At 37.3% G+C, this 27,990-nt stretch overlaps 2 protein-coding genes across 6 annotated transcripts in view; one reads left to right on the forward strand and one right to left on the reverse strand.

Annotated features, from left to right (window-relative positions):
* The window catches only part of ARHGAP20 (Rho GTPase activating protein 20), a 140,337-nt gene that overhangs the window by 61,642 nt on the left and 50,705 nt on the right, over positions 1-27,990 (forward strand). For 4 of the 5 annotated variants that reach the window (XM_025465590.3, XM_025465595.3, XM_025465591.3 and 1 more), the window contains exon 3: positions 20,063-20,227. In XM_025465590.3, the coding sequence (XP_025321375.1) occupies positions 20,063-20,227 (165 nt within the window). Of the gene's footprint in view, positions 1-10,633; positions 10,848-20,062; positions 20,228-27,990 lie in introns of those variants that run through there. The other variant, XM_025465594.3, reaches the window with a different exon arrangement.
* On the reverse strand, positions 26,675-27,856 carry LOC112671551 (40S ribosomal protein S4-like). Its single transcript, XM_035716707.2, is given in 3 exon segments — positions 26,675-27,335; positions 27,338-27,540; positions 27,819-27,856. Coding segments are annotated over 3 exon segments (861 nt in total). The 3' UTR covers positions 26,675-26,715.

The following is a 27,990-nucleotide window of genomic DNA, read 5'->3' on the forward strand; positions in this document are numbered from 1 at the left end:
CCATCAAAATCCTAGAGGAGAACACAGGCAACACCCTTTTTGAGCTTGGCCACAGGAACGTCTTGCAAGATACATCTATGAAGGCAAGGAAAACAAAAGCAAAAATGAACTATTGGGACTTAATCAAGATAAAAAAAACTTATGCACAGAAAAGAGTCAACAAAACTAAAAGACAACCTACAGAATGGGAGAAGATATTTGCAAATGATGTATCAGATAAAGGGCTAGTTTCCAAGATCTGTAAAGAACTTATTAAACTCAACAGCAAGGAAACAAACAATCCAATCATGAAATGGGCAAAAGACATGAACAGAAATTTCACCAAAGAAGACATACACATAGTCAATAAGCACATGAGAAAATGCTCCACATCACTTGCCATCAGGGAAATACAAATCAAAACCACAATGAGAAACCACCTCACACCAATGAGAATGGTGAAAATTAACAAGACAGGAAACAACAAATGTTGGAGAGGATGTAGAGAAAGGGGAACCCTCTTGCACGGTTGGTGGGAATGTGAACTGGTGCAGCCACTCTGGAAAACTGTGTAGAGGTTCCTCATAAAAACAGAGCTCCTCTACCACCCAGCAATTGCACTCCTGGGGATTTACCCCAAAGATACAGATGTAGTGTCCATCGAAAGATGAATGGATAAAGAAGATTTGAGGTGTGTGTGTGTGTGTGTGTATACGAAATATTACTCAGCCATTAGGAATGACAAATACCTACCATTTGCTTCAACGTGGATGAAACTGGAGGGTATTATGCTGAGTGAAGTAAGTCAGAGAAGGACAAACATTATATGGTTTCATTCCTTTGGAGAATATAAAAAATAGTGAAAAGGATTAAAGGGGAAAGGAGAGAAAGTGAGTGGGAAATATCAGAGAGGGAGACAGAACATGGAAGACTCCTAACTCTGGGAAATGTACAAGGGGTAGTGGAAGGGGAGGTGGATGGGGGATGGGGTACTGAGTGACAGGCACTGAGGGGGGCACTTGTCGGGATGAGCACTGGGTGTTATGCTGTATGTTGGCGAATCAAACTCCAACTTAAAAAAATGTACAAAAAATATTTTTTAAATGTGTAAAGGAGGATATAGTGGAAAAGATGAACAGCATTCATGAACAGATGGGAAATTTTAGCAGAGAGATAGAAACTAAAAAGGAGTCATTGGAAATCTTAGAGGTAAACCTGTGATATCAAAGATGAAGAATTTTTTTCAATAGGCTTATGTGCAGACTTGATACAGCTAAGGAAAGAAGTAAACATAAAGATTGATTAATAGGAATTTTACAAAGTAAAACACAATGGAGAAAAATGTGAAGCATCCAGGAACTGTGGAACAATATCCAGTGGTCTAACATACATGTAAATTGGGTTCAAGAAACAGAGAAAAATGAGTCAGAAAAAATATTTGAAGATTATGGCCAAGAATTTTACAAAATTAATGAGGGTACCCAGAAACTTGCAAGCTGAATGAATAAAACCCAGATTGTCCTACACTGGTGGTGGAGGGAGAATATCCAAGCAAGAAGGGAAGGCTAGAGTTCTCAATTCAGCCTTATTCTGTGTCTTCTGAATACCGTGGAGGATCTCTTCCCAGGTATCACTGATATCACTACAGTGACAATTGAAGATTCTGGCCCAAGTGTCAGTATAGGGATCATCCTATATGTAGTGCCAGCATTACAGCCAGGGAAAACAAAATGGGATTGCCTAAGGAAGACACAAGACTACATTTCTCAGTGTATCAGTGTAAATGAGAAACATTACTCCCATCAGATGTTTAGCTGGGGGAAAGAAAGGTTTTTCATCAATTTTCACTGTGTTTATAGATAAATAGGAAAGTGGAGAAAGCCCTTCAATCTAGTGTTTGCCTCAGGTTTCTTTTTCCTGATATATGTTATGTCATTATGGAACATAAACTGTAGAAGGGAAGGCATTTTGTTGGTCTCATTGCTTAGAACATTGCCTAGCAATTGTTAGTTTATTCCACAAATATATTGACAACTATATATCAGATATTATCTAGCATTTTGGTAGATAGCTGTAAGGTCCCTGGCTCACATGAAGTTTACAGTGTGGTGAGGGGATGTGGATAGCAGAACACACCAACAAATGTGAGTATTAGAAGTCGTACCTACGGGTGCCTGGCTGGCTTAGTCGGTAAAGCGTGTGACTTTCGATCTCGTCATGAGTTCAAGCCCCATGTTGGGTGTCAAGGTTACTAAAGAAAATAAATAATGAAAAAGGAAAAAAGAAACAAAAAAAATGTATGTAGTATGAGAAGATAAAATAGGGCAGTTAGACAGGGTGTGACTAGGGAGGATAGTCAGGGCTGAGCACCTGTTAACATCCCAGAGAAGATACTCAGAGAACTGAGGAGCCATATGGGGAATAAAGACAATAACATATCATTAGAAAATATCATTTGTACATTTCTTTTGCTCCTTTTTTTCTTTGCTCCTTTTCTTCTAGTCATCTCAGTGCCAACCCCAAGGAGCTCTTTCAGGAGGCACCAGATCAAAGAAAGAGTGAGAAGGCAGAGCTGGGCACTCTCACCCTCTTCGGAGACTTGTCTCTTCCCATGTCACTAACCCTGATGAAATCCGCCACCTTCAGAAAAAGACCCATGACTGTAACAGTCATAGCAAGATAAACATTCATCATCATAAGGCATTTAGCAGATATTTTCTTGAGTATTTCCTGTGGCAGGTACTCCTGGTAACACAGCAGTGAGCAAGACAGTCAGAAACCCTTGCCCTCAAGGAAAGCAGGGGGTCTTATTTTGTTCTGAAATTTTGGAACACATTAAGGTCTGGTTCTGGAGGCACCAGTGTCCTGGGATCGAGTCCCATATCGGGCTCCCTGCAGGGAGCTGGCTTCTCCCTCTGCCTATGTCTCTGCCTCTCTTCTCTCTGTGTGTCTCTCATGAATAAATAAAAATAAAATCTTAAAAAAAAAGGTCTGGTTCTGAAAGAAAAGTCTTGTCCCTTCTCCTCCCCCACTACCATCACCACCCTTTTGTTTTCTTCTGTTTCCAAAGGTTAAGTCTACTTAGCTTCCTGATATAAAAAGGATAGAGTCTTGGCAGCTCAAGTGTAGTTACTTCAACTCTGCTTTTGTGGAATGCTAACACTTCATGTAACTATAGGTGAGGTGAGTGGAGAAGAATCAGGAGAATGACACTTCCATTAGAATTTAATCATGTTCTGCTTTAAAGATTTATTCTCAGATCTTCTCTGAACCCCAAGATTCAGAAACCTTTGGAATTTAATTCCAATATAATTTTATTGGGAATGATAGAAACAGTAGAGCATTTTCTCACTAATCTCTTTCCAGCAAGGCTTCTATGACAGGGCATATTGCTTTAGCACTGTGCTGAATGGTCAGGGAAACCACCTCAGAGCAGTGCATTAAAATTTTCAGTCTGGAAATAAATCAGGCCACATGTGTGTTTGCTCAGCTCTACCAACACAGATGCAATGCGTGCTTTTTGCTTTGTTAAGGCAATGATGTCATTTTAGCTATGTGAAAAATGACTTAAAATGTGGTTTGGTTTTAGTTGAGCTGTCAATTTTTATTTTGTCTAGTTATAAATATGTGGGTTTCACACTTTAACGTGCACCAGTGGTTATTTGTAAAAGTATTTCATTTATTACTAACATTTTTAGAGACTTAGAGGAGAAATAGAAATTAAAACATTTGTTATTTAGCATTAATTTATGATCATTTTGATTACTCTCTTGATAACTTGAACATGAGGGAAAGAATTTTTTTGAGAATGATAAAAGAATTTTTAATATAATTTTGGTAAGATGGTTCCCCATGCCTAGGATCTGTTTGGAAAGTATTTTAATGCTTCTTGTGTTTCTTTAGTTTGGGTTTCAGTTCAACAAATGTTGTTGAGTATATGCCAAGCTTTGTATTTTGTAAGGAACAAAATTAAAAGATTTGCCCTTGTGTCAGGGGTTAGAATTTCAAAACCATGCTGGGCATCCTAGTGCATGCTTGTGTACATGTGCCTGCAGCCCAAGTCTTTGAGGGGGTGAGTTAGAGTCTATTAACTTGGGCAAGAGAGACAGTTGGCTTAGTTTATTTCTAATAGCTTTTAGCTTTTTCTCACTTTTTGGAATGCTTTGATCCTTTGAAAAAAAGCCCTGCCACTATGAACTAAATTGTGTGAAGTCAAATATTCATCTTTCTGGGATTCTTCTCCCCTCATTTTTATTTTTATTTAAGAGCAGTGAGGGAAAATAATTTTAGAAATACAGTGGCATGGGTGTAAAGTGAGACCAAAATCATAAAGTGAGGTAGAGAATGGGAGCAAATTATCAAACAGGTCTGCCTCCCCTCAAGAGAGTTCATTCTGTTCTTTGCACACTGCTCCCCTGGGTTGTTGTTGAAACCATGAGGATCATCAATCAGAAGCCACCCCTGCCCTACTCCAGCTAAAAAGTATTCATACCAACACAGAGTGGCTTTGGAGTTTGGTTCTGGTTTCTGAATGATCCAGCTAAATGAAGTGATTTCTCCATTTTACTTTTTTTGTGGGTGGAGAAGAAACTAAGGATGTTTTGTTTAGCAGTTTATTCTGCAAACATCTGAGTCCTCTATACTAGCCACGGTTCTAGAAACAGGATTAGAAATAAGGCATGGATCCTATCTTGATGTGCATTGTAGAGTGCTCACTGGAAAACATGGCATACAGATACAAAATAAGTAGAGAACAAAAAAAATATGATAATGATATGATATGATATGATAATGGAACTTCTTTGTAGTACATTCTGTCAGCAAGTAGTTACAATACCTATCATGGGTCAGATACTGCTCGTAAACCAGGATACTGACATTCTTTAAAAAGATTTCATATATTTTCTGTTTAGAGATAAAGAATATCCTGTAAGTTATTTAAACAAAAACTGAATTTTTCCTGTTCTTAGTGTCCTTTTTTTTTTTTTTTTAAAGATTTTATTTATTTATTCATGAGGGACACAGAGAAAGAGAGAGGCACAGACACAAGCAGAGGGAGAAGCAGGCCCATGCAGGGAGCCCGATGCGGGACTCAATCCAGGGTCTCCAGGATCACAGCATGGGCTGAAGGCAGCCCTAAACCACTGAGCCATCCAGGCTGCCCTTCAGTGTCCTTTTTGTTGTGACCTATTTTAGCCAGAAAAATGGAAAAATAGACAAAGGTCACTTATTAGGAGAAAAACTGTATGAAAAGTGCTGCCAGAACTGCTGCTTCTATCCCAAGTGTAGGGCCTGATCTGAAGCCTCCTTGCTTTGGGCATGGAGAAGCCATCGTTCCAGACTTGACTGTGCAGGGAGTAGTTTGGTGACCTTTAGCAAATCACCTGATCTTTTTGTGCTTTAAGTTTTTCTCTATGGTCCAAAGCGTAAGTCTCCGAAGGACTCAGGTCAAGTGCTGATGCCCCTGAGAAGCTTCTTCTGGCCTCTTGTCTTCTTCCTGGCCACACGGGAAGAAGGATACTTTCCAACTCGTAAACTCCCTCAATATTTGAGGGCACATCCCTTTTCTGTGACCTTTTATTATATCTTTTTTATATCTAATTACACTGTCTTCAACACCTTTAGATGCCAGTCAACATATGTGCCTGGTCAATTTAGAGGATTTTTTTGTGTTTCTTGTTTTGGTGACAGATATTAAAATTGTACCAGATAAAAGGAGTTACTTAAAATACCAGGCTTTTGAAGTGCTGTGTTACATCATCATTTCATTCAGATACTTGCACCAATGGTGACAGTCCCAGGTGAAAAGAATTAGTAACTGGAAAACAGTTTCTTAGGCAGTAGTAAATTAAAACTTGCTTTTCCAAAATAGTGAAAGGGAATAAAGGGGAAAGGAGAAAAATGAGTGGGAAATATCAGAAAGGGACAGAACATGAGAGACTCCTAACTCTGGGAAACGAACTAGGGGTGGTGGAAGGGGAGGTGGGCGGGGGGTGGGGGTGACTGGGTGATGGGCACTGAAGGGGGCACTTGATGGAATGAGCACTGGGTGTTATTCTATATGTTGGCAAATTGAACACCAATAAAAAATAAATTTATAAAAAAAAAGTGTCAACACAACATTTGTTGACAGTATATATTGTATATGCTTTACGTAAAGCTTTTATTTTATGGCTTGGGTTTACTTTTGTGTGAAATTGGAAGGTATGTTAGAATTTGAATGCTTTGAAAGGTTAAGAGTGTCAACGTTGGATTTCCCAGCATAGGCTTGCATGAACACTTGAAGAGTATTAAGTCAGCTTTGACTCAAACAAACTGCAGCATCTTTTAAATATGTTATTGTTTTTATTCTACAATAAGTGAGTTTTAGTATAGTAAAATAAACAACCAGGCTATCTGGAAAGCTCAGTTACTTGAATTTTGGGTATTTTTTTATCAAAAGGAGACAAATGAATATTTTATTGCAAGCCAAAAACAGAGATTTACTTTTTTAAAAAAAGCATTTCAGGGTTGCCTGGGTGACTCAATCAGAAAAGCATCCAATTTTTGATTTTAGCTCAGGTCATGATCTCCAGGTTGTGGGATTGAGCCCTACGTTGCTCTCACACTGAGCATGATGCCTGCTTAAGATTCTCTCTCTTCCTGTCTGCCCCTCTCCCCCACCATACACCCTCTCTCTGAAAAAATAAAATTGAATAAATAAAAATAATTTAAAGTGTTTCATGTTATGGCATGGGACTTATGAGACCATTTCCGGAATTATAATTACTGGTGTCCTTAACAATTTCTAAGTCCTATTTTCAAGAATTCAGTCATCTGTATGACTGAGTTTGGTGGATAGAAAGGTTGTTCAGTCCCAAAGGTTGAATGAGACAGCATCCCAGGCTTTTTGGTAAGCTATTCAAGTACCTTCTGTGCACATAGTAGTTTTAAAACATATTCTTTTCAAAAATTGAAATGTCTGTCAAAGAAAGTTCAGACATCTTTTCTTTATAACATATTAACTGATTCTTGATTTAAACACCAATTTTATGAAAAGCTGCTAGTGTTTGATAGAAGTGACTGCCAATAAGCACAAGAAAATATGCTTTGTATTCTCTGAGGGAAAATATATCTTAGCACTGTGAGGGAGAAACTTCTGGAACATATGAAATTATGAGATAGCATTTAGGTTCTATTCAGCTTAGTTATTTTGTCTCTTATAGTGAGGGAATAATGTTGGAGCTTTGTAATAGTTCCCAACTAATGACCAAGGCCATTTTATTAGTACTTCCTTGGGTTTAGATACTACTTTTGTGTGTTTCCAGTTTTATTTGGTATCTTCTTAACAATTTTCTTTCCAAAAGTTGAACATGTTTTTGGAAAAGTTAAAGGATGACTCTCCAAAATCATCAATTACCAAAAATTTGATGTTAACCAAATTGGAATCATTTCTTCATGAATGCCCGCCAGAATTGTTCTTGACAGGGTCACTGGTGAATGCCATAATGCTAGGTCCAATGGTCAAATCACCTTCCTTGGCATTGGCATTGGACATTCCAATCTGTCCCTTCTTCTCTGGGTTTCTTGGTTCTGTTTACTGACAGCCAGATCATTCTCCTTTGTCAGTTTCTCCTTCCTTGAAAAACCTCTAAATGTTGATGGCTTCAGGCCTCAGTACTTGAGGAAGTTCTCTATATTAATTCCCTAGATGGCTTGATCTCTTTCATAGCTTTAAAATCTCCACTTTGGGGGCAGCCCAGGTAGCTCAGCAGTTTAGCGCCGCCTTCAGCCCAGAGTGTGATTCTGGAGCCCAGGGATTGAATCCCACATCGGGCTCCCTGTATGGAGCCTGCTTCTCCCTCTGCCTGTGTCTCTTCTCTGCCTCTCTCTCTTCTCTCTCTCTGTGTCCCTCATAAATAAATAAAATCTTAAAAAAAAAAAAATCTCCACTTTGACATCTAATAGGTATTTCAAACTTAGCATCTCCAAAGCCAGATTTCTTATCCCCGCCCCTCCTCCAGTTGCTTACATCAGAAATCAGTGTATCATCTAATCCTCTTAAGGTCTACCTTTGAAATATATCCAAAATAGAACTATGTCTTACCATTTCCACAACTACCAAACCACCATTATTTTTCTCCTGAGTTACTACTTTTCAAAAAGCCTCTAATGAATTCTTACTTAAGAAGCTCTAGCCATCTAATTACTATGATTTTCTTTTAAATTTTCTTTAAGCAAGTATTACATTTTTCCACTTTTGTCTTCCTCCATACTGTTTACCATCCCCTCTTCTTGACTCACTTAGAATGAAAGGTGAAATTCTTTCATGACCTCTGGCTACTAAACTGGTTTATATCCTTAGTGTGTTGAATAGGGCTTAATGCACTGTAGTCAATCATTAATATGTGACTGAGCAAATTATTTGTAAATATGGAATATGTTTTGGGATTCTAAAAATAAAGGTTAAACTTCATCAAATAGTTTAATCATCTCAATATAGAAAAACAACACATTGGATTAAAATATTCCTTTAATAGAACTTTCTATTTAGCATCCACTAAAAAATTATTTTCTATTTCCCAAATTCACTTAATTTGAAATAAATATATCAAGGCCAGGAATGTGCTCAAAATCTGTTTCAAAACCTCTGGAGAATTTTTTTCTTTTTTTTTAATTTTATTTTTTTAAATTTATTTATGATAGTCACACAGAGAGAGAGAGAGAGAGGCAGGCTCCATGCACCGGGGGCCCTACGTGGGACCCGATCCCGGGTCTCCAGGATCGCAACCTGGGCCAAAGGCAGGCGCTAAACCGCTGAGCCACCCAGGGATCCTGGATTTTTCTTTTTTTAAGATGTTATTTTTCAGAAGAGAGAGAACACATAAGGAGGGAGGGGCAGAGGAAGAGGGAGAAGCAGGCTCCTGACATGGCACTTAATCCCGGGACCCTGAGATCATGACCTGAGTTGAAAGACGCTTAATCAACTGAGCTACCCAGCACCCCAAGAGTTTTTTTTTTCTTTAAGAGACTTAACTCATTGCTGTGATTTTCTTTTTTTTTTATTTTTTTTATTTTTTTTTATTTATGATAGTCACAGAGAGAGAGAGAGAGAGAGGCAGAGACACAGGCAGAGGGAGAAGCAGACTCTATGCACCGGGAGCCCGACATGGGATTCGATCCAGGGACTCCAGGATCGCGGCCTGGGCCAAAGGCAGGTGCCAAACCGCTGCGCCACCCAGGGATCCCCATTGCTGTGATTTTCTTAAAAAAAATAAAAAAGTCAGGATGCCTGGGTGGCTCAGTGGTTGAGCATCTGCCTTTGGCTTAGGGCATGATCCTGTGTCCTGGGATCAAGTCCCACATTAGGCTCTTCACAGGAAGCCAGCTTTTCTCTGACTCTGCCTAGGTTTCTGCCTCTCTCTGTGTGTCTCTCATGAATAAATTAAAAAAATATATTTTTAAAAAAGCCTTTAAGTATCTATTCTACAGTTTTTTCTTACTGTGAAATACATTTTGTAGGTATTTTGGTAAAATAGTAAAGTTCCCAATCAAAGGTAACCCTTCTCTATTAGTTACAAATCAACCAATTGAATCAGCACATTTATTGATCAACCTGAATATTAACATTTTGGCCTAAATGAGGTAGAAGTAGCAGATAACTTAAGTCCCTGCCATTAATGTACTGCCTTGAGGACTTTCTAGTTCACAGGTATATGATATTTTTTAATTTTCTAACTAGAAGTTTATCCAATGATAGTTTTTAACTTCAGCAGATCCAGAAACTGTAGATGGAACTATCTTTAATCAGGTATGATTCTTTTGTTCCTTCCAGTGTACTGTTATATAGTTATTACCTGAACCAAACTAATTAGAGTACTGGAGTGCCCAACCAGCATGTTGATGACTTAGTTTGTTGCTGAGTCAGTAAACAAGCTAACATAGAACTATACCACATTGTAATCACTACACATATAAATTTCCTTGAGTAGCTTGAATATAGTTAGCATTCTTAACTGAGTCAAGATGATGACCCAAACCAATGTTAGTTGATAATTATGATAATACAGTATTTTTAGGTCAACAGGCCACACAGTGTCTAAAGTGGTTTAAAGGTTTCTCCAGTCCTTGTTGGAGTCTCTGTTCCTGTTGATTATTTCATAATCAAATAAGGTTGTTCTCATAGAGTTGCCATTTTCACTGGAGTGTTTAGAGTTGTAAAGCTCAGGTTTTTCTTCACTTAGCCTTACATCATTGTGTTTCATTTATATGTAGACTGGGTTGTGGGTTTTTTTTTAAGCTCTCAGATGTAGTGCTTTTGTGATCTTGTTTTCTCCTTGTAACTTCCAAGTGCTTTGTACTAAGTGAATTCCTAATAGATGTTGTTGAACAACTTCTGTGTCAAGGCTATAAAGAAGTGATGTAGTTTAGTCCCTTTTTTGGAAGTAGTATCTCTCTGTATATGATTGTGCACTGTTAGTGTAACTGTTTATCACTATCTTTCCCTATTGCTATTCTGTCTCTGCTTTTGTAGTGTTTATATTTTCCTGGCTCTTTAAATATTAGGATTGTTAACATAAGATTGTTGGGTCTCATTATGTCACTTATGCTGCATGTTCCAATTAGAATTTTGATAATTTAAAAGTTCTCCTTTTTGTATTTTTTGCTTCTAAGGCCTTGCTCACACTATTTATCCAGCCATTTTCCTGTTTACTCTAAAAACCCTTGTGCTAGCTTCATTCATTTTGATCTTGATTATCAACATTATCTATGACTAGGCTCTGTTCCACCAAGTCAGAGCTATAATATGAGCTGCATGATGCAGCATTGATGTGAATTTGAGGTGGACATGATAGCACCTACTACACGCAGCCACATCATGTTATCATGTATGTACAGTTTTATTTGGTAATTTGAATGTATTTTTTTCTGGATGATGACTGTTGAAATGTAACAGGCTTTCCCATGTCAATAAGACAGATAATTGCTTTAGACCAGATTTTCTGAAAATGTGCTTTGAATGTTGACTGTTTGAGATAGTCGTGAATACCTAATGGACAGATTTTTATTGCTGAATAAGCTAAATTTTGATGTTGATGGTTTTTATGGCTTCATTTCAGTAGTCATCTCTTTTTGTTCTAAACTACATCTGGACTAATTTATTCTCTTAAGACTCACAAGGGTTACCTTTACACAGGCAATATGGAGAATTTCAACCTGAGATGTCATCAACTGGTTAGGACAAACAGATGGTAGAATTTGAAAGCTAGGTAAATGAGTTGGGCTGACTCTTTAGACAGTGTACGTGCCATGATCATTGACATGTGCATCAGGAAGATTGATTTAATAGAAGTAAGATATGAGTAGTATAGATTGAAGAAGGGAGAAAGGAAGTAGAGAGTCCAATTAGGAGTTCATGACAAACCATAGGAGAGGTTGTAAATGTCTAGACTCAGGAGATTTTATTTTTTTTGTTTGAATATCCTTAAAAGATAAAATGTGATTATGTGTGGAGACCAGAGAGAAGAGTCAAAAGTATGGGCCCTCATATATTGCTAGTGGGAATGTATAATAATTTAGTCATTGTGGAAGACAGTTTTGTAGTTTGTCATTAACTTAAACATAGAATTATAATATGATCCAGAAATTCCATTCCTGGGTATATGCTCAAAACAAAACAAAACAATTGTTCAAATAAATAATATGTACATGAATTTTTATTTATTTTTTTAAAGATTTTATTTATTTATTCATGAGAGACACAGAGAAAAAGAGACAGGCAGAGACATAGGCAGAGGGAGAAGCAGGCTCCATGCAGGGAGCCTGACATGGGGACTTGATCCCAGGTCTCCAGGATCAGGCCCTGGACTGAAGGTGGTGCTAAACCACTGAGCCACCGGGCTGCCCGGTACATGAATTTTTAAAGCAGCACCATTCACAATGGTCATAAGGTGGAAAAGCCCAAATGACCATCAACTAATGAATAGATCAACAAATGTGGTCCATCCATACAATAGAATATTATTCAGCAATGAAAAGGAATAAAGTACTGACAGATACTACAATATAGATGAACCTACAAAACATGATGCCAGGTGAAAGTAATCAGACACAAAAGGCCACCTATAATGTGGTCTGAAATATCTGGAATAGGCAAATCCGTAGAGATAGGAAGAAGTTTGTCATTGCCAGGGACTGGGTAGAATGGGGAACAGGTAGTAATTGCTTAATGATGCAAGTGTTCCTTTGGGAATGGTGAGAATGTTGGGAACTAGATAGTGGTGATGGTTGCACAGCATTGTCAATATACTAAATGCCACTGAATTATATATTTTAGAATAGTTCAAGTGGTAAATTTTATTTTGTGTATATTTTATCATGAATTTTTCAAAAATAAAAATTGGGGCACCTGGGTGGCTCAGCGGTTGGACATCTGCCTTTCTTTGGCTCAGGGCATGATCCCGGGATCCTAGTATCAAGTCCTGCATCAGGCTACCTAGAGGGAGTCTGCTTCTCCCTCTGCCTATGTCTCTGTCTCTCTGTGTCTCTCAAGAATCAATAAATAAGATCTTTAAAAATAAAGATAAAATACATTTTAAAAGTAAAAATTAAGGTAGTTTAAAAGACTAACACTAAGGCTTGAATCACAGACTTAAATGCTTTCAGGTCGCAGGGAGGTGCAGTAAACAGAAAAAAAAAAAACGTGGCAAGAGAGGGAATGTGGTGAACTGGATATTCAAAACCAAATGTTTTTGAAACCTCTGGGTGGGCCAAATAAAATATGATTGTGGGTTGTGGTTTTCAACCTCTGCTACAAATGGAACTGAGCAAAAATGATGGGTGATGTCAAGAACATAGCTGACAGTAGAGCTACACTCAGAGTTTCACGAGTAGAGGATAAATCTGAGCTGCTTACCCCGTATCTTCTTCACCATCTAGCTCGATGCTGCACCGACACATGGAGATGCTTAACAGATATATGTTGGATGAAAATTAAAAATAAGTAAATAAATAGAGGCTGGGCGCTGGGTTTATATTCTTCTTCTTTGTCCTATATCTCTCCCATAACTAATCAATTTGCAAATTTTAACAATTTGTATTTTTAATAACATTGATAATTTTTTTTTTCTATATCTTCTGTCCTTTTCTCATTGCCAGCTTGGGTTCATGACATTTGTTGCCTAAGATTATTGCAGTAAATTCCTCTTTTCCTCTAAGCTTGCCCTCATCTGTTTTCTTCAACAAGTTACAAAACAGTGTGTTTCTTAAAATCTTTTAGGGCTTTCACATACAGTCTAAATGTGATGGGAGAAACCTCCATAACATGGCCCCTTCCTCATCTGCTGTCTGTGTCACTCCCTCCTCAGGCCTGTGTCACTCCCATCTTCTGAACTTCACCACTTACTGCAGCACAACAGGCCTGGTCGCTCTGCTCTTCCTTCCACTCAGACTGCCTTCAGCCTTCACTGGCCAGTCCATCCTTTAAGACTTTGGTTTCTCCAAGACACTTTTCTGACCCATGCAGGCCCAGATAGGGGCTCCTGTTTTTGCTTCTCTCTTGTGTCCGAGTCTGCTGAAGTTCTTATCACACTTACCTCACTACTTTGTCATTGTGTTTACTGTCTGATGGATCTATCACAGTAATTCCTCGACCCCAGGGACCATGGGGACCATGACTCTCTCTAACACTGGTACACAACAGGCAAATGCAATCCATATCACTCTAGCAAATAATTAACTTATTACACAGCAATCATATACCCAATACGTGTTGAATGAGAATATTTCAGAGGTACAAGGCAGGATATAAGTGCTAGATATCAGATAGAAGATAACATCAAGAATTCAACTGAAAGAAAATTTTCATGGAATAGATAGATGGCATTTGAAATGAGCAGTGACCATGTGCTAGGCTTTGAGGTTATCAAGATCCTATCTAGTACTTGCTGTCATAATTACTAATTATCACTTATAAACAAACTTTCAAAAACTGTTCTGAATTTTAGTGTCTTTTCTTCTCTGATTTAAGATGATGAAGTAACACCACCTCTAAAATTGTAAAATTGTTACCTAAAAGTAAACTCACTTTTACAATGAGCCTTAGTAAAAAATATTAAGAGGCATTACTATGGCCAGGTTTCATAAAAACTATTATCTTATTTTAGCAAAAAATTACTAAGGTTATAAAATTCCTTTTTGCCTTTTAGAAATGGCTTCACAAACCTATTTGAAAATGGAATGTTAATACATAAGAAGCCAGCAGCAGGTTAATTCTTAGACTCAGCTTGTATTTGTTAGATCATTTTAGAGCTTTGTTAATTATAACTTGTAAATCCTAATCAGGCTATATTAAGAGGCTAAATAGAAGGTTACAATCTTGCCTTGCTCCCCCTATCCATACTCTAAAAGACTAAAATAAACACATCTACATGCACTCAGAATAAAAATAAACACTTCAGAGTCACATAATTGAGAAATACATTTTTAAGTAGGAAACACTGATTAAGATTGTAGTTTTAAAAACACAAAGGTTATTTGTGCTTTTGTTTCCTTCTAGGACAGATTTTTTTCATTTTAAATTATGTGAGTACTGAGATGTTTATCTTTAGACTACTACATGAATGTTGGTTGTGTTTTTTTTTTAACCAGTGCTTAGCTTGCTGAAATCGTATGAATATAAATCCATACTTACATATAGATCCTCAAAATGACAGACTGCAGACATGTACATTGAAAAATCCACAATGAAAAAGAAAAATATTTTAACCTCTTTGTGGATTCTCCCCTACACCACCATCAAATTTACTTATTTGAAACTATTATTGTGAGGTGGAAAATGAATTATTATGTATGAAATTCCTTTGGAGTTGCTTTAAAGTGCAAAACATTTTTTTAAAAAATAACTTAATTAAATTTTGGCCTGTACTAACCTCAAACAAACAAACAAAAAATTCTAATTCCTATTATTCCAGATTAGCCTTTATTTATGAGTACTTAAATGTTTTAGAACTTGTTTAAGCCAAGGGTCATCAAACTATGGCCCAGACAAGCAGCCTGTTTTTGCAAATAGAGTTTGATTGGCTCATAGCCACACCTGTTCATTTAGGTATTGTCTGTGGCTGATTTTGTGAAACTGTGGCAGTGCTGAGTAGTTGACAGCAGGGACCATATAGCCCACAAAGCCTAAACTATTTACTCTTGGAACCCTTGAGTTTGAGGATCCCTAGTTTAAGCCATACTACTATCTGACAGCTTAAAATTAAAAAGCAGTTACTTACTGAACCTAAAACCAAAATGAAAAGATGGCTTTTCTCCTTACAAAGTTTTTCTGTCCAGAGATTAAGAAACTAAAGCTGTGTAAAATACTGTGTTATTCTTCATCTATTTGCTTACTAGCCTTGTCCCTACTCATTTTCCATAACAGCAAGTGAAATTTCATTCTTTTTTTTCTAAATATTTGAAAATCACTACATGATAAAAGATGCCATTATGCCTCCTCCCACATCTCATCTCAAAAAAAAATTTGAAATAGAAGGGATTTTTCTCTATGATAGGCCTTTTATCAGTGCGGAACTTCAGTCTACAATATTAAATAGAGAAACTTTTCCCTTTCAGACAGCTCTGATTGGTTTATTGTCTTTGTTCCTCACTTATACATCTCTCTTTTTTTTTTTTAAGATTTTATTTATTTATTATTTATTACAGGCAGAGGGAGAAGCAGGCTCCATGCAGGTAGCCTGACATGGGACTCGATCCTAGGTCTCCAGGATCACACCCTGGGCTGAAGGCAGCCCTAAATCACTGAGCCACCTGGGCTGCCCACATCTCTTTAAATCACACATAGTATGTGTGTAATTAGCAATTAGTGAGCAGAATGGAATTCATTTCCTAGGAAAGGTAGCTATAGCCCCAGAACTACAGGAAATGGAGGAACAGCTCTCACAAGTTCACTTGAAGTAGAAATATATGCTACTAATATTTACTTCAAATACAGAGTTGTAGAATTTTAGAATGTTAGAGCCAAGGGTGTTACAGAGTCTGGGACAGCAGTGGTTCTCAAAATTCAGCGTGCATTAGAATCATCTGAAGAGTTTGTAAAATAATACAGAATGCTATGCCAACCCTCCAGAGTTTCTTATTCAGTAAGTCTGAGGTGGTCCTGAGAATTTGCATTTTTGAGAAGTTTCCAGTTGATGCTGATGCTGCTTGTTGGGGACCATACTTTAAGGACAGCAGTAACAGAGGAAGGGAGGGCTAACTACTAAGACAATATCTCAGAGAGCACTCAGTGGTGTAGTAAATCCAGGGGAGATGAGACCCTGTGACCCATACTGTTCCAACCCAGGAAACAGATAACCCAAAATCTCCACTTATTGTGGCTACCATGTGAACCAGATGCTTGAGATGCCAGGACATGGCCTCTTATACCCTAACCTTTGATGGAGACTCCGACAAATTCTTGTTATTTGAGCTCCTTTTAAAATTAGACTAATAAATATTTCTACATTCTTACTGCTATTTTTGTCACGACTGTTTCTTGGTTTTAATTTTATTTGAACTCTGACTTGTTTCCTTGAGGTGATTCTCAAGTATGCTTATCTCTATGTTTGTAAACTATAGGTTAGGGTTGCTTGCTAACCATATCCATTATCTTTTTCTCTGACCTTAGTAATCTTAATTCCATCTTTTGAGTACATGTTTTTATACTTATTCCCATATACAAATTATAAAAACCGTTTAATGATCTTCCACTCCAACTGCCTTTACTTTACGATGGGGAAACTGAGGCAGCCAAAGTCACCGTGTCACACTGCTTAGCAAAAAAGCCCATCCAGAGCCCACTTCTTCTCCTACCTACCCCCATGAAGTCCTAAGCTACTGAGCTCATTTACCATGGGTGGATGAGGGATGAGTCAATGTGAATGAAATGCTTGTCCTTGTGAAAAGCTACATGGAATTTTTCTAAATACATGTTTTGAAACCATACTTACTTGTAAGTCATTGTGTATTTTAATTGCTCTGAAAATCAGCTTCCAAATCTGCAAAATGAGGGGTTATAACACCTACCTTCAGGGCTGATTGTTTCTCTCCTCTTCCTGCCTTTCCTCTTAAAGTCACCTAGTAGTGTGAAGCTGCTAAAAAATAACCAGAACCAGCCTTTAATTCTTCCTTCTCATTCTTTACTCCTCAAGCCTCAGGCTGTTTGAGTTCTTCAGAACCTCTCCAATCTCCTGTCATTGTTTTCTTGAAGGTCTTAATGACCAACTGATTTTTTTTCCCAGACATCTTTTCAGGCTTCAACTTGTTACCCCTCTACCAATTTCAGCACCCCAGACCACCACTGCTTTTCATTCTTTTTCTGCTACTTTTTCACCTGCCTCCATCTTGTTCACAGATTCTTCTTTCCTCACCCCTTCAAATCACATCTTTTCTCAAGGAAGTGTTTCTGCCTTCTTTTTGTGTGTGTTCTATGCTCCTTCTCTGTGCTGTTCTAGCCATTCCTATAGTATTTATACACCTGTCTTTGTATGATCACCAAATCTACATCTCTTCTGACATCTCTTCTAAGTGTTAGCTGCCTGCCTGGTTTCCCCACACCACCTAATCCAAACAAAGTATATTTGAAACTGTGCTCATCTCCTTCCTCTGCCACAGTAACATTTCTCTGTTTGTGTTCTTTATTAATCTTTATTCATCTTTATCTTTATTAATCGCTGAAATGCATATGGAAATACACATTTCCATATACAGGACTTAGATTATCCAAAGCAGTCTCAAAAAGGAAAAAGGCTGGTAGGCATATAGTACCTAATTTCATGGTTTACTGTAAGGGTAAAATTATAAGACAATGTGTATCTGACATAAGGATTAACAAATAGGTTAGTGGAGCACAGCAGAGAGCCCAGAAATAGACCCATGCTCTATACTCATGTGATTTTTAACAAAGGTGCCAAAGCAATCCATTGAAGAAGGGAAAGTCTTCTGTGAACATGGTGCTGAATAATAAGGTATCCATATGGAAAAGCAAAATGAACCCTAGCCCCTGCCTTATACTATAAGCTGTAGTTAATTTGAGATAGATCACATACTTAGATGTGCAAAAAGTAAAGCTATACAGATTTTAGTGGAAAACATTAGAGAATATCTTTTATGACTTGGGGATGGGTAAAGATTTCTTAGGTCAACAAATGATAAATTAAACTTCTTCAAAATTTATAAAGTTCATCAAAAACAGAATCAAGAAAATGTACAGGCAGCAGATAAGGAAAAAATATTTTTAAAACATCTGACAAAGGATGAGTATACAAGATATATAAAAAATTCCTATAACTCAGTATAAAAATATATAACCTAATTTTTCTAAGTAGGCAAAAGATTTAGAAGATGATTCACAAATGAAGATATACAAGTGTTCAATATCCTTAGTCGTCAGAGAAATGTAACTTAAAATCATATGAGGTGCTACTATATAGCCACTGGAATGGCCAAAATTTAAAAGATTGACAACACCAAATGTTGGCAAGGTTGTGGAGCAGCTGGCACTCTCCTACAGTGTTTTTGGGAATAAAAATTGGTACAACTGTTTTGGAAAACTGTTTTTCCTAAAATTAAACATCTACCTACTCTGTGACCCAGCAGTTCCATTCTTAGATATTTATTCAGAAGAAATTAAAGCATAGGTCATAAAAAGACTAGTCCAATGTTTAATAGTTAGTTTTATTCATAATAGCTAAAAACTGGAAAGAGCCCAGGTCCATCAATAGGAGAAGAAATAATCAAACTTTAGTATATTTATGTCATGGAATACTCTTGAACAGCATAAAGGAATGGATTGCTGATAAATGTAATAAAGCATGCTGACTAAAAATATCTTATACAAAGAAGTACGCATGGCAGCTGCATTTATGTGAAACTGTAGAGCAGGCAAAACTAATCTTTGGTAGGAAAAAAAAGTCAGAATACTGATTGCCTTGATGGTGATGGAGTTGGGATTGACTGTTGTTAGGAATTTGAGGGATTTAGGGACTGAACAAGGAAAAAGATACCATTGGGCAGGGTTGCAGGAGAAAGGAAGCTCCTCATAGCGTGAGACTGTCTTGGGGCTTATGATCAAAGGACCAACATCCAGAAGAGGAAAAGGACAAGGGAGGTGAGGGGGATTGGAGGTGAGGGGGATTGGAAGTGAGGGGGATCGAAGAGGATGTCTCTGAAGATTACACGTCTCAGCAGCACAGCAGGGAATCTCTGGGTCAGAGAATTCTGAAGGGCAGGAGTGACGTGGAGTCTTACCATCACTAAGCTCTATTTTATCAAGGCTAGCAGATATTGGGTGTAATTATGTGGCATATGCAAAACAATCAAGCCACAAATGGCTAAAAATCTGGTTTGGGCTATTTTTTAAATAATCGGGTAGGTAAAAATATAAGTTTGATGCTATTATACTTTTGAGTTGGTGGTCTCAGCCTGCAGTGAAGAAATAAACCACCCATAGGCCAATACCTAGAAGCCGAAGCTAGTATATATAACAACTGAGAAGGGACAAGAGGAAATACTTCGGTGTGATGACAATGTTCCTATCTTGATGAAGTTTTAGACTACACAAGTGAATATATCCATTAAAACTTGGTGAGCATATACCTAAGATTTGAGCATTTCATTGTGCATTCATTTTTTTAAGTTATAAGTAAATATTGAACTCTAGTTAATGATATTAAGGGGAGAGGTACTGCTGTTATGTTGTTTACACAGAAATGCCAAAAATGGAATGGATTATTGAACAGATAGAAGGATAGGTAGTTGGGGAGATATATGATTAGATACTGAGGTGCAATAAAATTTTAATGGTAAAATTTAGGTTAGGATATACATGTGTTTATTATAAAATTTACAACCTTGCTTTGTGTTTGAAAAAAATTTCATAATGAAATGTAAAAAGGCCACCGAGTAGAGGGAGACTGAGGGACCAATTAAGAAACTATGCCATTGCATTAAAAAGATGTGGAGAGCTTTATATTCCTTGACCAACTAGAAGTTATAATGTTATAGAACTCATTCCTATATTTGATCATCTGACTAAAGATTTGTGGTGTTTGATCTATTACAGGGAGAGTCCTTCTGCCAGTGTGGATACATGTACATTTCTCTCATCATTTGTATGCTCCAGCAGGACTCTGCTCATTGATGGCAGGGTAGAACTCAAAAGAGGCCTGCAGAGGCAGGAGCGGCATCTTTTCCTGTTCAATGATCTGTTTGTTGTGGCCAAAATCAAGTGAGTACACTGTAAACCCTCTCAGTTACCATTATAAAATTGCATTTCCACTAACAAAGATAACCTTTCTGTTCAGTGCTTACTGTAAAGAATGTCTGGCCTCTGTTACCATAACTAATATCTGAAGTGAGTTTTATGTTGTTTTGTTTGACTTTTGAAAACAAAACATTTCAATTGCTTTATTCATTCAACAGGTGTTCACTTAGTCCCATTCTTTGCCACGTTCTGAATACATATAGGGGATACAGTGCAGAATGTGATGGAATGTGTGGGAGAAATTACAGATTGTAATTAGTGCTATGAAGAGAATAGGGTGCAGCGTGAAGTAAAAATGTGGGGTATATGTTAAGTAGGCAACGTTGGGAGTTGGGGGGGAAATCATTGAAGCCATTCAGATATTGGAGGATGAGCATTCTAGGCAGAGGGAAGAGCAGGTCCAAAGATAATGGGAAAAGTTTGGTGCTTGGAGGGAGCTAAAGGAAAGCCTCTGTAAGTGGTGCATAATGAGCAGGAGAAGAATATGAAATGAGGTTGGAGAAATAGACAAGGATCAGGTCATCAGGACCTTTGTTGGCCGTATTATCTATTCCCAAGTAACGTATTATCTATTCCCAAGTAACAAACTATCCCAAAACAACAGTTTATAACTACAGACATCTCATACTCAGGAACATTCATCTCATACTGAACAATCTCATACTGAGGAGTGGCTTAGCTGGTGGTTCTGGCACAGACATCCTCATGAGATTGCAGTCAAGCTGTGGACCAGGTTGTAATCGTCTTCCAGCTTGACTAAAGCTTGTGGATCACCTCCCTGCTCACTCATGTGGACGCCAGCAGCCCTTGGTTCCTCCCTGACTGTTCTTCTCCATGTGGGTGTCTCCACAGGGCTGCTCATAATATGGCATTGCTTCCTTTGAAGTGGAAGATCCAAGAGTATGAGGTAGAGTGTAGGCAAGCAAGAGAACACCCCAAATAGAAGCCACAGTCTTTCATGACCTAACTTTGGAGGTGGCATATCATCATTTCTGATGTATGCAGTTGGCCACACAGACCAGCCTGAGTGCATGGAGGACAACCACGCAAGGGTGGGAGTATCAGGAAGCAAAAGTAGTTGGGGGCTTGCCTGAGAAGCCAGGTGCAACATAGGCTGTGATAAGGAATTTGGATTTTATTCAAAGAGATTTTAATTAGGTGTGTACCACAATGTGGTTCATGTTTTTAAGGTCTTGTTTCTGGCTAGGATAGGTAATGGACCAGAGAGTAGGCAAGAGTAGAGAAGCAAGGAGCCTGGACGGGCGGCTACAGTAGTCCTGAAGAAACTCAGTGAGGGCTTTATCTGGGGAGGTGGCAGTTAAATGAAGGAGGCACACATATTTGGAATATGCTTTAGAGGTAACCAAAAGGATTTACTTTCTGCCAAATACTAAATACCCATGCATTTAACACTCAGCCCAGAGTATGGTGGTTGCTACTTGCTCCATCCCTCAGTCTTGTTTATCAAACCTAATAAAAGTTAAGAGTATTTTAATAAATCCATTACCATCAAAGAGATTTTTAGTCACTAGAGAAAAGTAAAGACTTTTTTCAGCTTACCCTCACTCTCACCTCAGTCATATCATGTCGTAAATAAGACATGGGCAGAGCTAAATTCTAATTTTGCAAAGCAGTTTATTTAGTATTAATAGCAATAGAGACCTCACATTTATTTGGATCATATTATATGTTAAGTATTTTTCTAGAGACTTAAACTTGCAGAACTGTTCTGTCAGGCAGATATTATTTTTCTCTTTTTACAGAAAAAATTGATACTCAGAGAAGTTAAGCGACTTCACCAAGATCCCAAAGGTAGTCATTAGTTGAGCTTACATTTGAACCCTGGTCCATCTTACATCAGAGTCTGTGCTTTTAAACAATATGAGGTCTGCTATCTCTGGTACTTACCCCTTTTCTTATGGATTTTATTAGAAAATTCCCCCGTAGAAAGTTTTTGTTTTGTTTTTTGAGCATTAAATCAGGTCTTTCTTAAGATTGTGTTGAGTAAAAGGATCTAACTAAACACTCATCTAGTAAGAAACTGTATAGAAAAGCTTAGTGAACCATTGATACTTTTTTTTTAAGTTAGAGGCAATATAAAAATAAGGAAATGGTTTCAGAATCTGTTGGGTTTTTTCCTTAAGAAAAAAATGTCTTCTTTTTTCTCATTATGATAAGAACACTTAACATGAGATCTACCCTCTTAACAAATCTCTAAGTGTACAATACAATATTGTTAACTAATAGGCAAGATTTCTAGAATGTATTCATCTTGCATAACAGAAACTTTATGGTTGTTAATGAGCAACTCCTCTTTTTCTCCCTCCCCCAGCCCTTGGCAACCAACATTGCACTCTGATTCTCTAAGTTGGACTATTTTAGATATCTCTAAGTTGGACTATTTTAGATACCTCTTATAAATACTGATGTATTTCATTAGCATAACGTCCTCCGGGTTAATCTGTGTTATTAGACATTATATTTCCATCTTTTTAAGACTGAATAATATTCCATATTATCTTTACCCATTCATTCATCAGTGGACACTTAGGTTCTCTCCACACCTTGGCTATTATAAATAATGCTGCATTGAACTTGAGTGTTAATATGTCTTCAAGATCCTGATTTTAGTTCTTTGATAAATGCCCAGAAGTGGGATTTCTAGATCATATAATAGTTCTGTTTTTAATTTTTTGAGAAACCTCCATATTGCTTTCCAATGTGGCTGAACCATTTTACATTCAACAGTGTACAAGGGCTCCGATTTCTCCATGTCCTTTACCAGTACTGGTTGTCTTTTTGGCTTGTTTGTTTGGTTTTTGGTTTTTTTGGATTCTTTTTTTTTTTTTTTTTAATAGCCATTCTGACATTGTGAGGTCATATCTCAGGTCTTAAAATTTGCAAGACTGAAATCTTACGACTTATCTTTTCCAACCATAATAGAATGAAACTCACTATCAGCAAAGCTTAAAACATGTTTTGAATGTAAGTAATGCCTATGATGTGATTTTGGAAGTGGATTTGATGTTATAAGGAATATAGAGAAAGAAAAGTCTCCCATCCACACCTCTGTACTAGGTCCATTTAAAGTGATATGCTATTAATAGAGGAACAAATCATTCTTTTAGTGTAGATTAGGTGTCATTTCTTTTCTTCAAATGTATTGGATGGATTCTGTATACTAGGTATTATGATAAGAGAATCGCAAAGATCCTACTACATTTTCCTAACAATCCTCCAAGATGAGTTGTTTTAGGTAATGAATACTGAGACTCATGGGGGTTCGTCCACAGTCCTTCAGACAGAAGGTGGCTGAGCTAGGGTTTGATCTAGGCCATATTCCCAGTGGCTGACCTGACGTACTGTTCCCCCTTGTACCCATTATGTGTATAGTTTTACACTCAGTCTGCAGGTAGATAAGCAAACAACAAAAACTTGCTTTAATAATCCATTTCCTGTGCGTTAGGACCTTAGAGACTTTTTACTTGTAACATATATTCAGTTCTTAGGAAGGAAAGTATTTTCCTTCACCCTTTTTAGGTGTTTTTCCCTCAGAAATTATGATAATATTTGGAGTAGAAGATTTTCATTTTCTTACCTGTCATTTATTGTTTTGTATTTTGCTAATGTCCAAGTTGTTTTATGTAACCCATATAGTGTTTTGTTGAAAAACCTTTTATATAAAGATAGTTTCTTTACCACTAGAAAATTGCTGTTTTAAATATACTGTCAAATCTGTGCCCCTCACCTGCTTTTATAGCTGATTTTTTATTTTGACAGTCCCCTTCCTCACATAAGATATATACCTTTTTTTTCATATGCTGCTTTTAAAAGAACTCTGTGTCTACTTAAATGTTTTTATGAAATGACAAAACCTATTAACAATGGATTTAATTGTGTTTTTATTTAAGAGAGTCAATCCATGAAAGATTATTTTAAGTACTTTCTACATTTACTAGGGACATTAAGAAGTATGAGTGATCTAAGTTAATTTGGGGAATGGGTGGCATGAGCCCAAGACTCTCAAGATAGAGAAGACATCTAGATTTGAGAAGGTAATCATTAGTATTGAATACTGCTGCCTTAAAAAAAATGTTGACCAGAATTTATCACTATCTGGTCATTCTCATAAATTACATTTGATGCATTCACAGATACTCCTATTTTATTTTCTGAGCAAGTAGGGAAATATGATGAGTTTTATTTAGGTCAAAAAGATGAAGAGAAAAATGGAGTTCTGATTATTATTCATTATCAGGAGAATTTACCATCAGATACTTGTGGAATACACCATGCTCTCTACCCCGAACATACTTAGTAAAACATTTCCATCTTCAAATGGAGGGAGATCTCCTTAGAATCCTGTATATTTCAACAGTTACTGGGATTGCTTCCAGTATAAAGATTGGAACACAGGAAAACAAGGAAATAGATTCCTCATCTTAATAAATTTGTAGTAAGGGACTACTCTGTGGAAATAGTTAGTTAGGTTTTTAATTTGTTTTTTTCAGCCAGTTTACATTAGATTTATGCTTTTAGATATTTATTAGAATAGACTAATACTTTTGGAAATTGAGTATGAAAAATATGAAGAAGCATACTATGACTCGAGGACTAAATACAAAATTTTATTTAATACTAGTTTTAAGTATTTTGGAACTCATCCATTTATTTTTGTGGACATAAGTGTTTATGAGATTCCTCTCTACCTCCATAGTAAACAGTCTCATCAGAAAGCCTTATAGGAGGGATCCCTGGGTGGCGCAGCGGTTTGGCGCCTGCCTTTGGCCCAGGGCGCGATCCTGGAGACCCGGGATCGAATCCCACACCGGGCTCCTGGTGCATGGAGCCTGCTTCTCCCTCTGCCTGTGTCTCTGCACCTCTCTCTCTCTCTCTGTGACTATCATAAATAAATAAAAATTAAAAAAAAAAAAGAAAGCCTTATAGGTACATAGAAAGACAAAAGTAACACTCGAAGGACCTGGCTGGCTCAGTCAGAAGAGCATCTGACTCTTATCTCCAGGGTCATGCAAGAGTTCAAGCTCCAGGTGGGGTGTAGAAATTACTTAAATAAATAAAACTTTTAAAAAATGAGGCTCAAAATAGAAAAGCTGAAGGGAACTTCATGGTAAGATATCCATCCAGATACTTATAAGACCAACAATGTCCAGGGATTTTTAGTTAAAGGTATTAGATAAATTCAGAAGTCAACACTGCTCAAGTTCAGATTCTAGCTGCACTAGTTAAGCTGTTTGATTTTTGCCAAGTTATTTAGCTAAATCTGTCTATGGCTCCATTTCTCCATCTATGAAATGAGGTTAAACTAAATAATATGTGCAAAGTGTTTACCACAGTGACTGGCACATGGGAAGTTCTCAGTAAATACAAGCCAGTAGAACAGAAATGATTGTTTACACTTTCAGACAACTTTTTGGTTTTTGTATCCAAAGGTGGATAATCTTGACACTTTATTGATCTAGGGAAAGAATCATTGCAATGACTTTCTTCCAGGGCAGTAAATGTCAAAAGTTCTCACCTGGTATCTGAAGTATCTGATAAAGAGAGAGACCTGCATTAGGAAAAGAGAAATGAAAATATACCTTTCTTTCCAAAAGATTTATAGTTTCAGTTTTATATTTCCTAAATACTTGCTATCAAAAAATAAGTTTTTTTAACGAGGAAATAAAAAGAAATAAGATTTTATCTTCAGTTGAGTCTGTGTCATTTTTAAAAATCTAAAGATTCGTAGCAACAGGATGAAAAATATTCAAATGAAACATAGAAAGACATCATTATGTCACAAGTCTCTTTCCTATTACACTTACATTAAGTGTGCTCTAGGGGAAGTATAAATGAAGCTTAGAATCTAGACTATCCTACATGTATAGTTCCTGCAGGATCCTTTTTCATTTTATAAATCCTACTGAAGAGTTCTGGCTTTAATATTCCATGAAGGAGTTTTAGGAATACTGCCATATGAAGTATCTTTGATTTCATGTTACCTTTTACTGTTTCCACAAATGGTTCTGAATGGTAGGAAGTCTGCAGGTTTCCCTGAGCATTCTCCTTACCTTTCCCAGTGCCTTCATACTAAGTCTTGGGTCCATTATGAGCATTAAATCTGTGAATTTAGGTCAAGAGATAATGGTGGTTTCAGTATCAGGTTCTAAGGGAAATTAGGTAGAAATTGCCAAAAAGCAATATTGTTGCCAACTTGAAGTAGATCACCTTCTGAGTCCTTGGAGATAAATAGTAAGTGTTAACTCCACTTAAGTATAGTACTTCCTGCCTCTTTTTTTTTTTCCAGTTTGGTTTAGGGTCTGTTTTTAGTCTATAGTTTTTTCATTTTAGCCAGAATGTAAGGGGAGATGATATAAACAAAATCTTTTTTTTTTTCGTGCCGTAGAATCTTTAAGTATAAAGACTTCCAATCACGTCACCTAGGGACCATTTTACCCACTGCTCTGTTTGGCTGCCAGTCTCTTGTCTCTTTCCTCAGCAATGGTGAGGCAGATACCCTTTCCACAGGGAAGAGAAATCCATGGTTTGATGCCTTTGCCAATAACAAAAATGTTGGAGAGTTGGGTGGCAAAGCTGTTGCCATTGGCATCTTTCACGTGAACTACATCAAAAAAACCAGGGTGTCTCTCTCGGTTGGTGATCACACCAATTCTTCCCAGGTTGGCACCTCCAGTCACCATACACAGATTACCAGTATCAAACTTGATGAAATCCGTAATCTTTCCAGTCTCCAAATCAATCTGAATGGTGTCATTCACCTTAACGAGGGGATCAGGATAGCGGACGGTGCGAGCATCATGAGTCACCAGATGAGGGATTCCTTTTGTTCCCACAAAGATCTTTCTCACTTTGCACAACTTATACTTGGCCTCCTCAGGTGTAATCCGATGAACAGCAAAGCGACCCTTGGTGTCATAGATTAGACGGAAATTCTCCCCAGTCTTGTCAATGCTGATGACATCCATAAAACCAGCAGGGTAGGTGATAACAGTTCGGACTTTGCCATCAATCTTAATAAAACGCTGCATACAGATCTTCGTTACTTCATCCCTGTTAGGGCATACTTAAGTCTTTTCCTTAGAAAAATGATGAGAGGAAGACATTCTCTCAGCTTATGGGAGCCAGTAGATGGGCGAGGGGCAAACACACCAGTCAGTTTATCCAGCATCCAGTGCTTTGGAGTTGCTACACACTTCAGATGCTTCTTGGGACCACGAGCTATGGTTGCGCTAGGCACGAAAAGATATAAACAAAATCTTAAGAAAGGAAACGTAAACTAAACTTTGCTTGTAAAGACTAGGAAATCTTGTAACCATTTAGTTGGAAATATATTAAAAATTCCTCTAATTAATTCTGGATAATAGATTTTAAGTGCATCTATCTCTCTTAATGTGAAAATTTTATAAATATTTTCATAAATAATGTGTATTTTAATCTTTTATTCAGCCACTCAACTTTTTTTGGAGTAGGCAAGTTATAAATAATAAATTTTTTAGAACAGCAGTAGATTTAAAATTAGATTTTTAATCCAGACTCAATGTTCAACATAGAAAAATAAAGTAGGCAGTTCATGGCTATTTGCTGCCCATAAATGTAAGCATGAGGCCTTATACACCAAATGTTCCAAAGGCCTTGTTGGGCCAAAGGTAGCCAAGCATCTTAACAGTTTCCTGTGGTAGGCACTGAAGTTACCAACAATGAATAAG

Source organism: Canis lupus, chromosome 5, assembly GCF_003254725.2.
Source record: "Canis lupus dingo isolate Sandy chromosome 5, ASM325472v2, whole genome shotgun sequence".
Taxonomy (NCBI): Eukaryota; Metazoa; Chordata; class Mammalia; order Carnivora; family Canidae; genus Canis; species Canis lupus.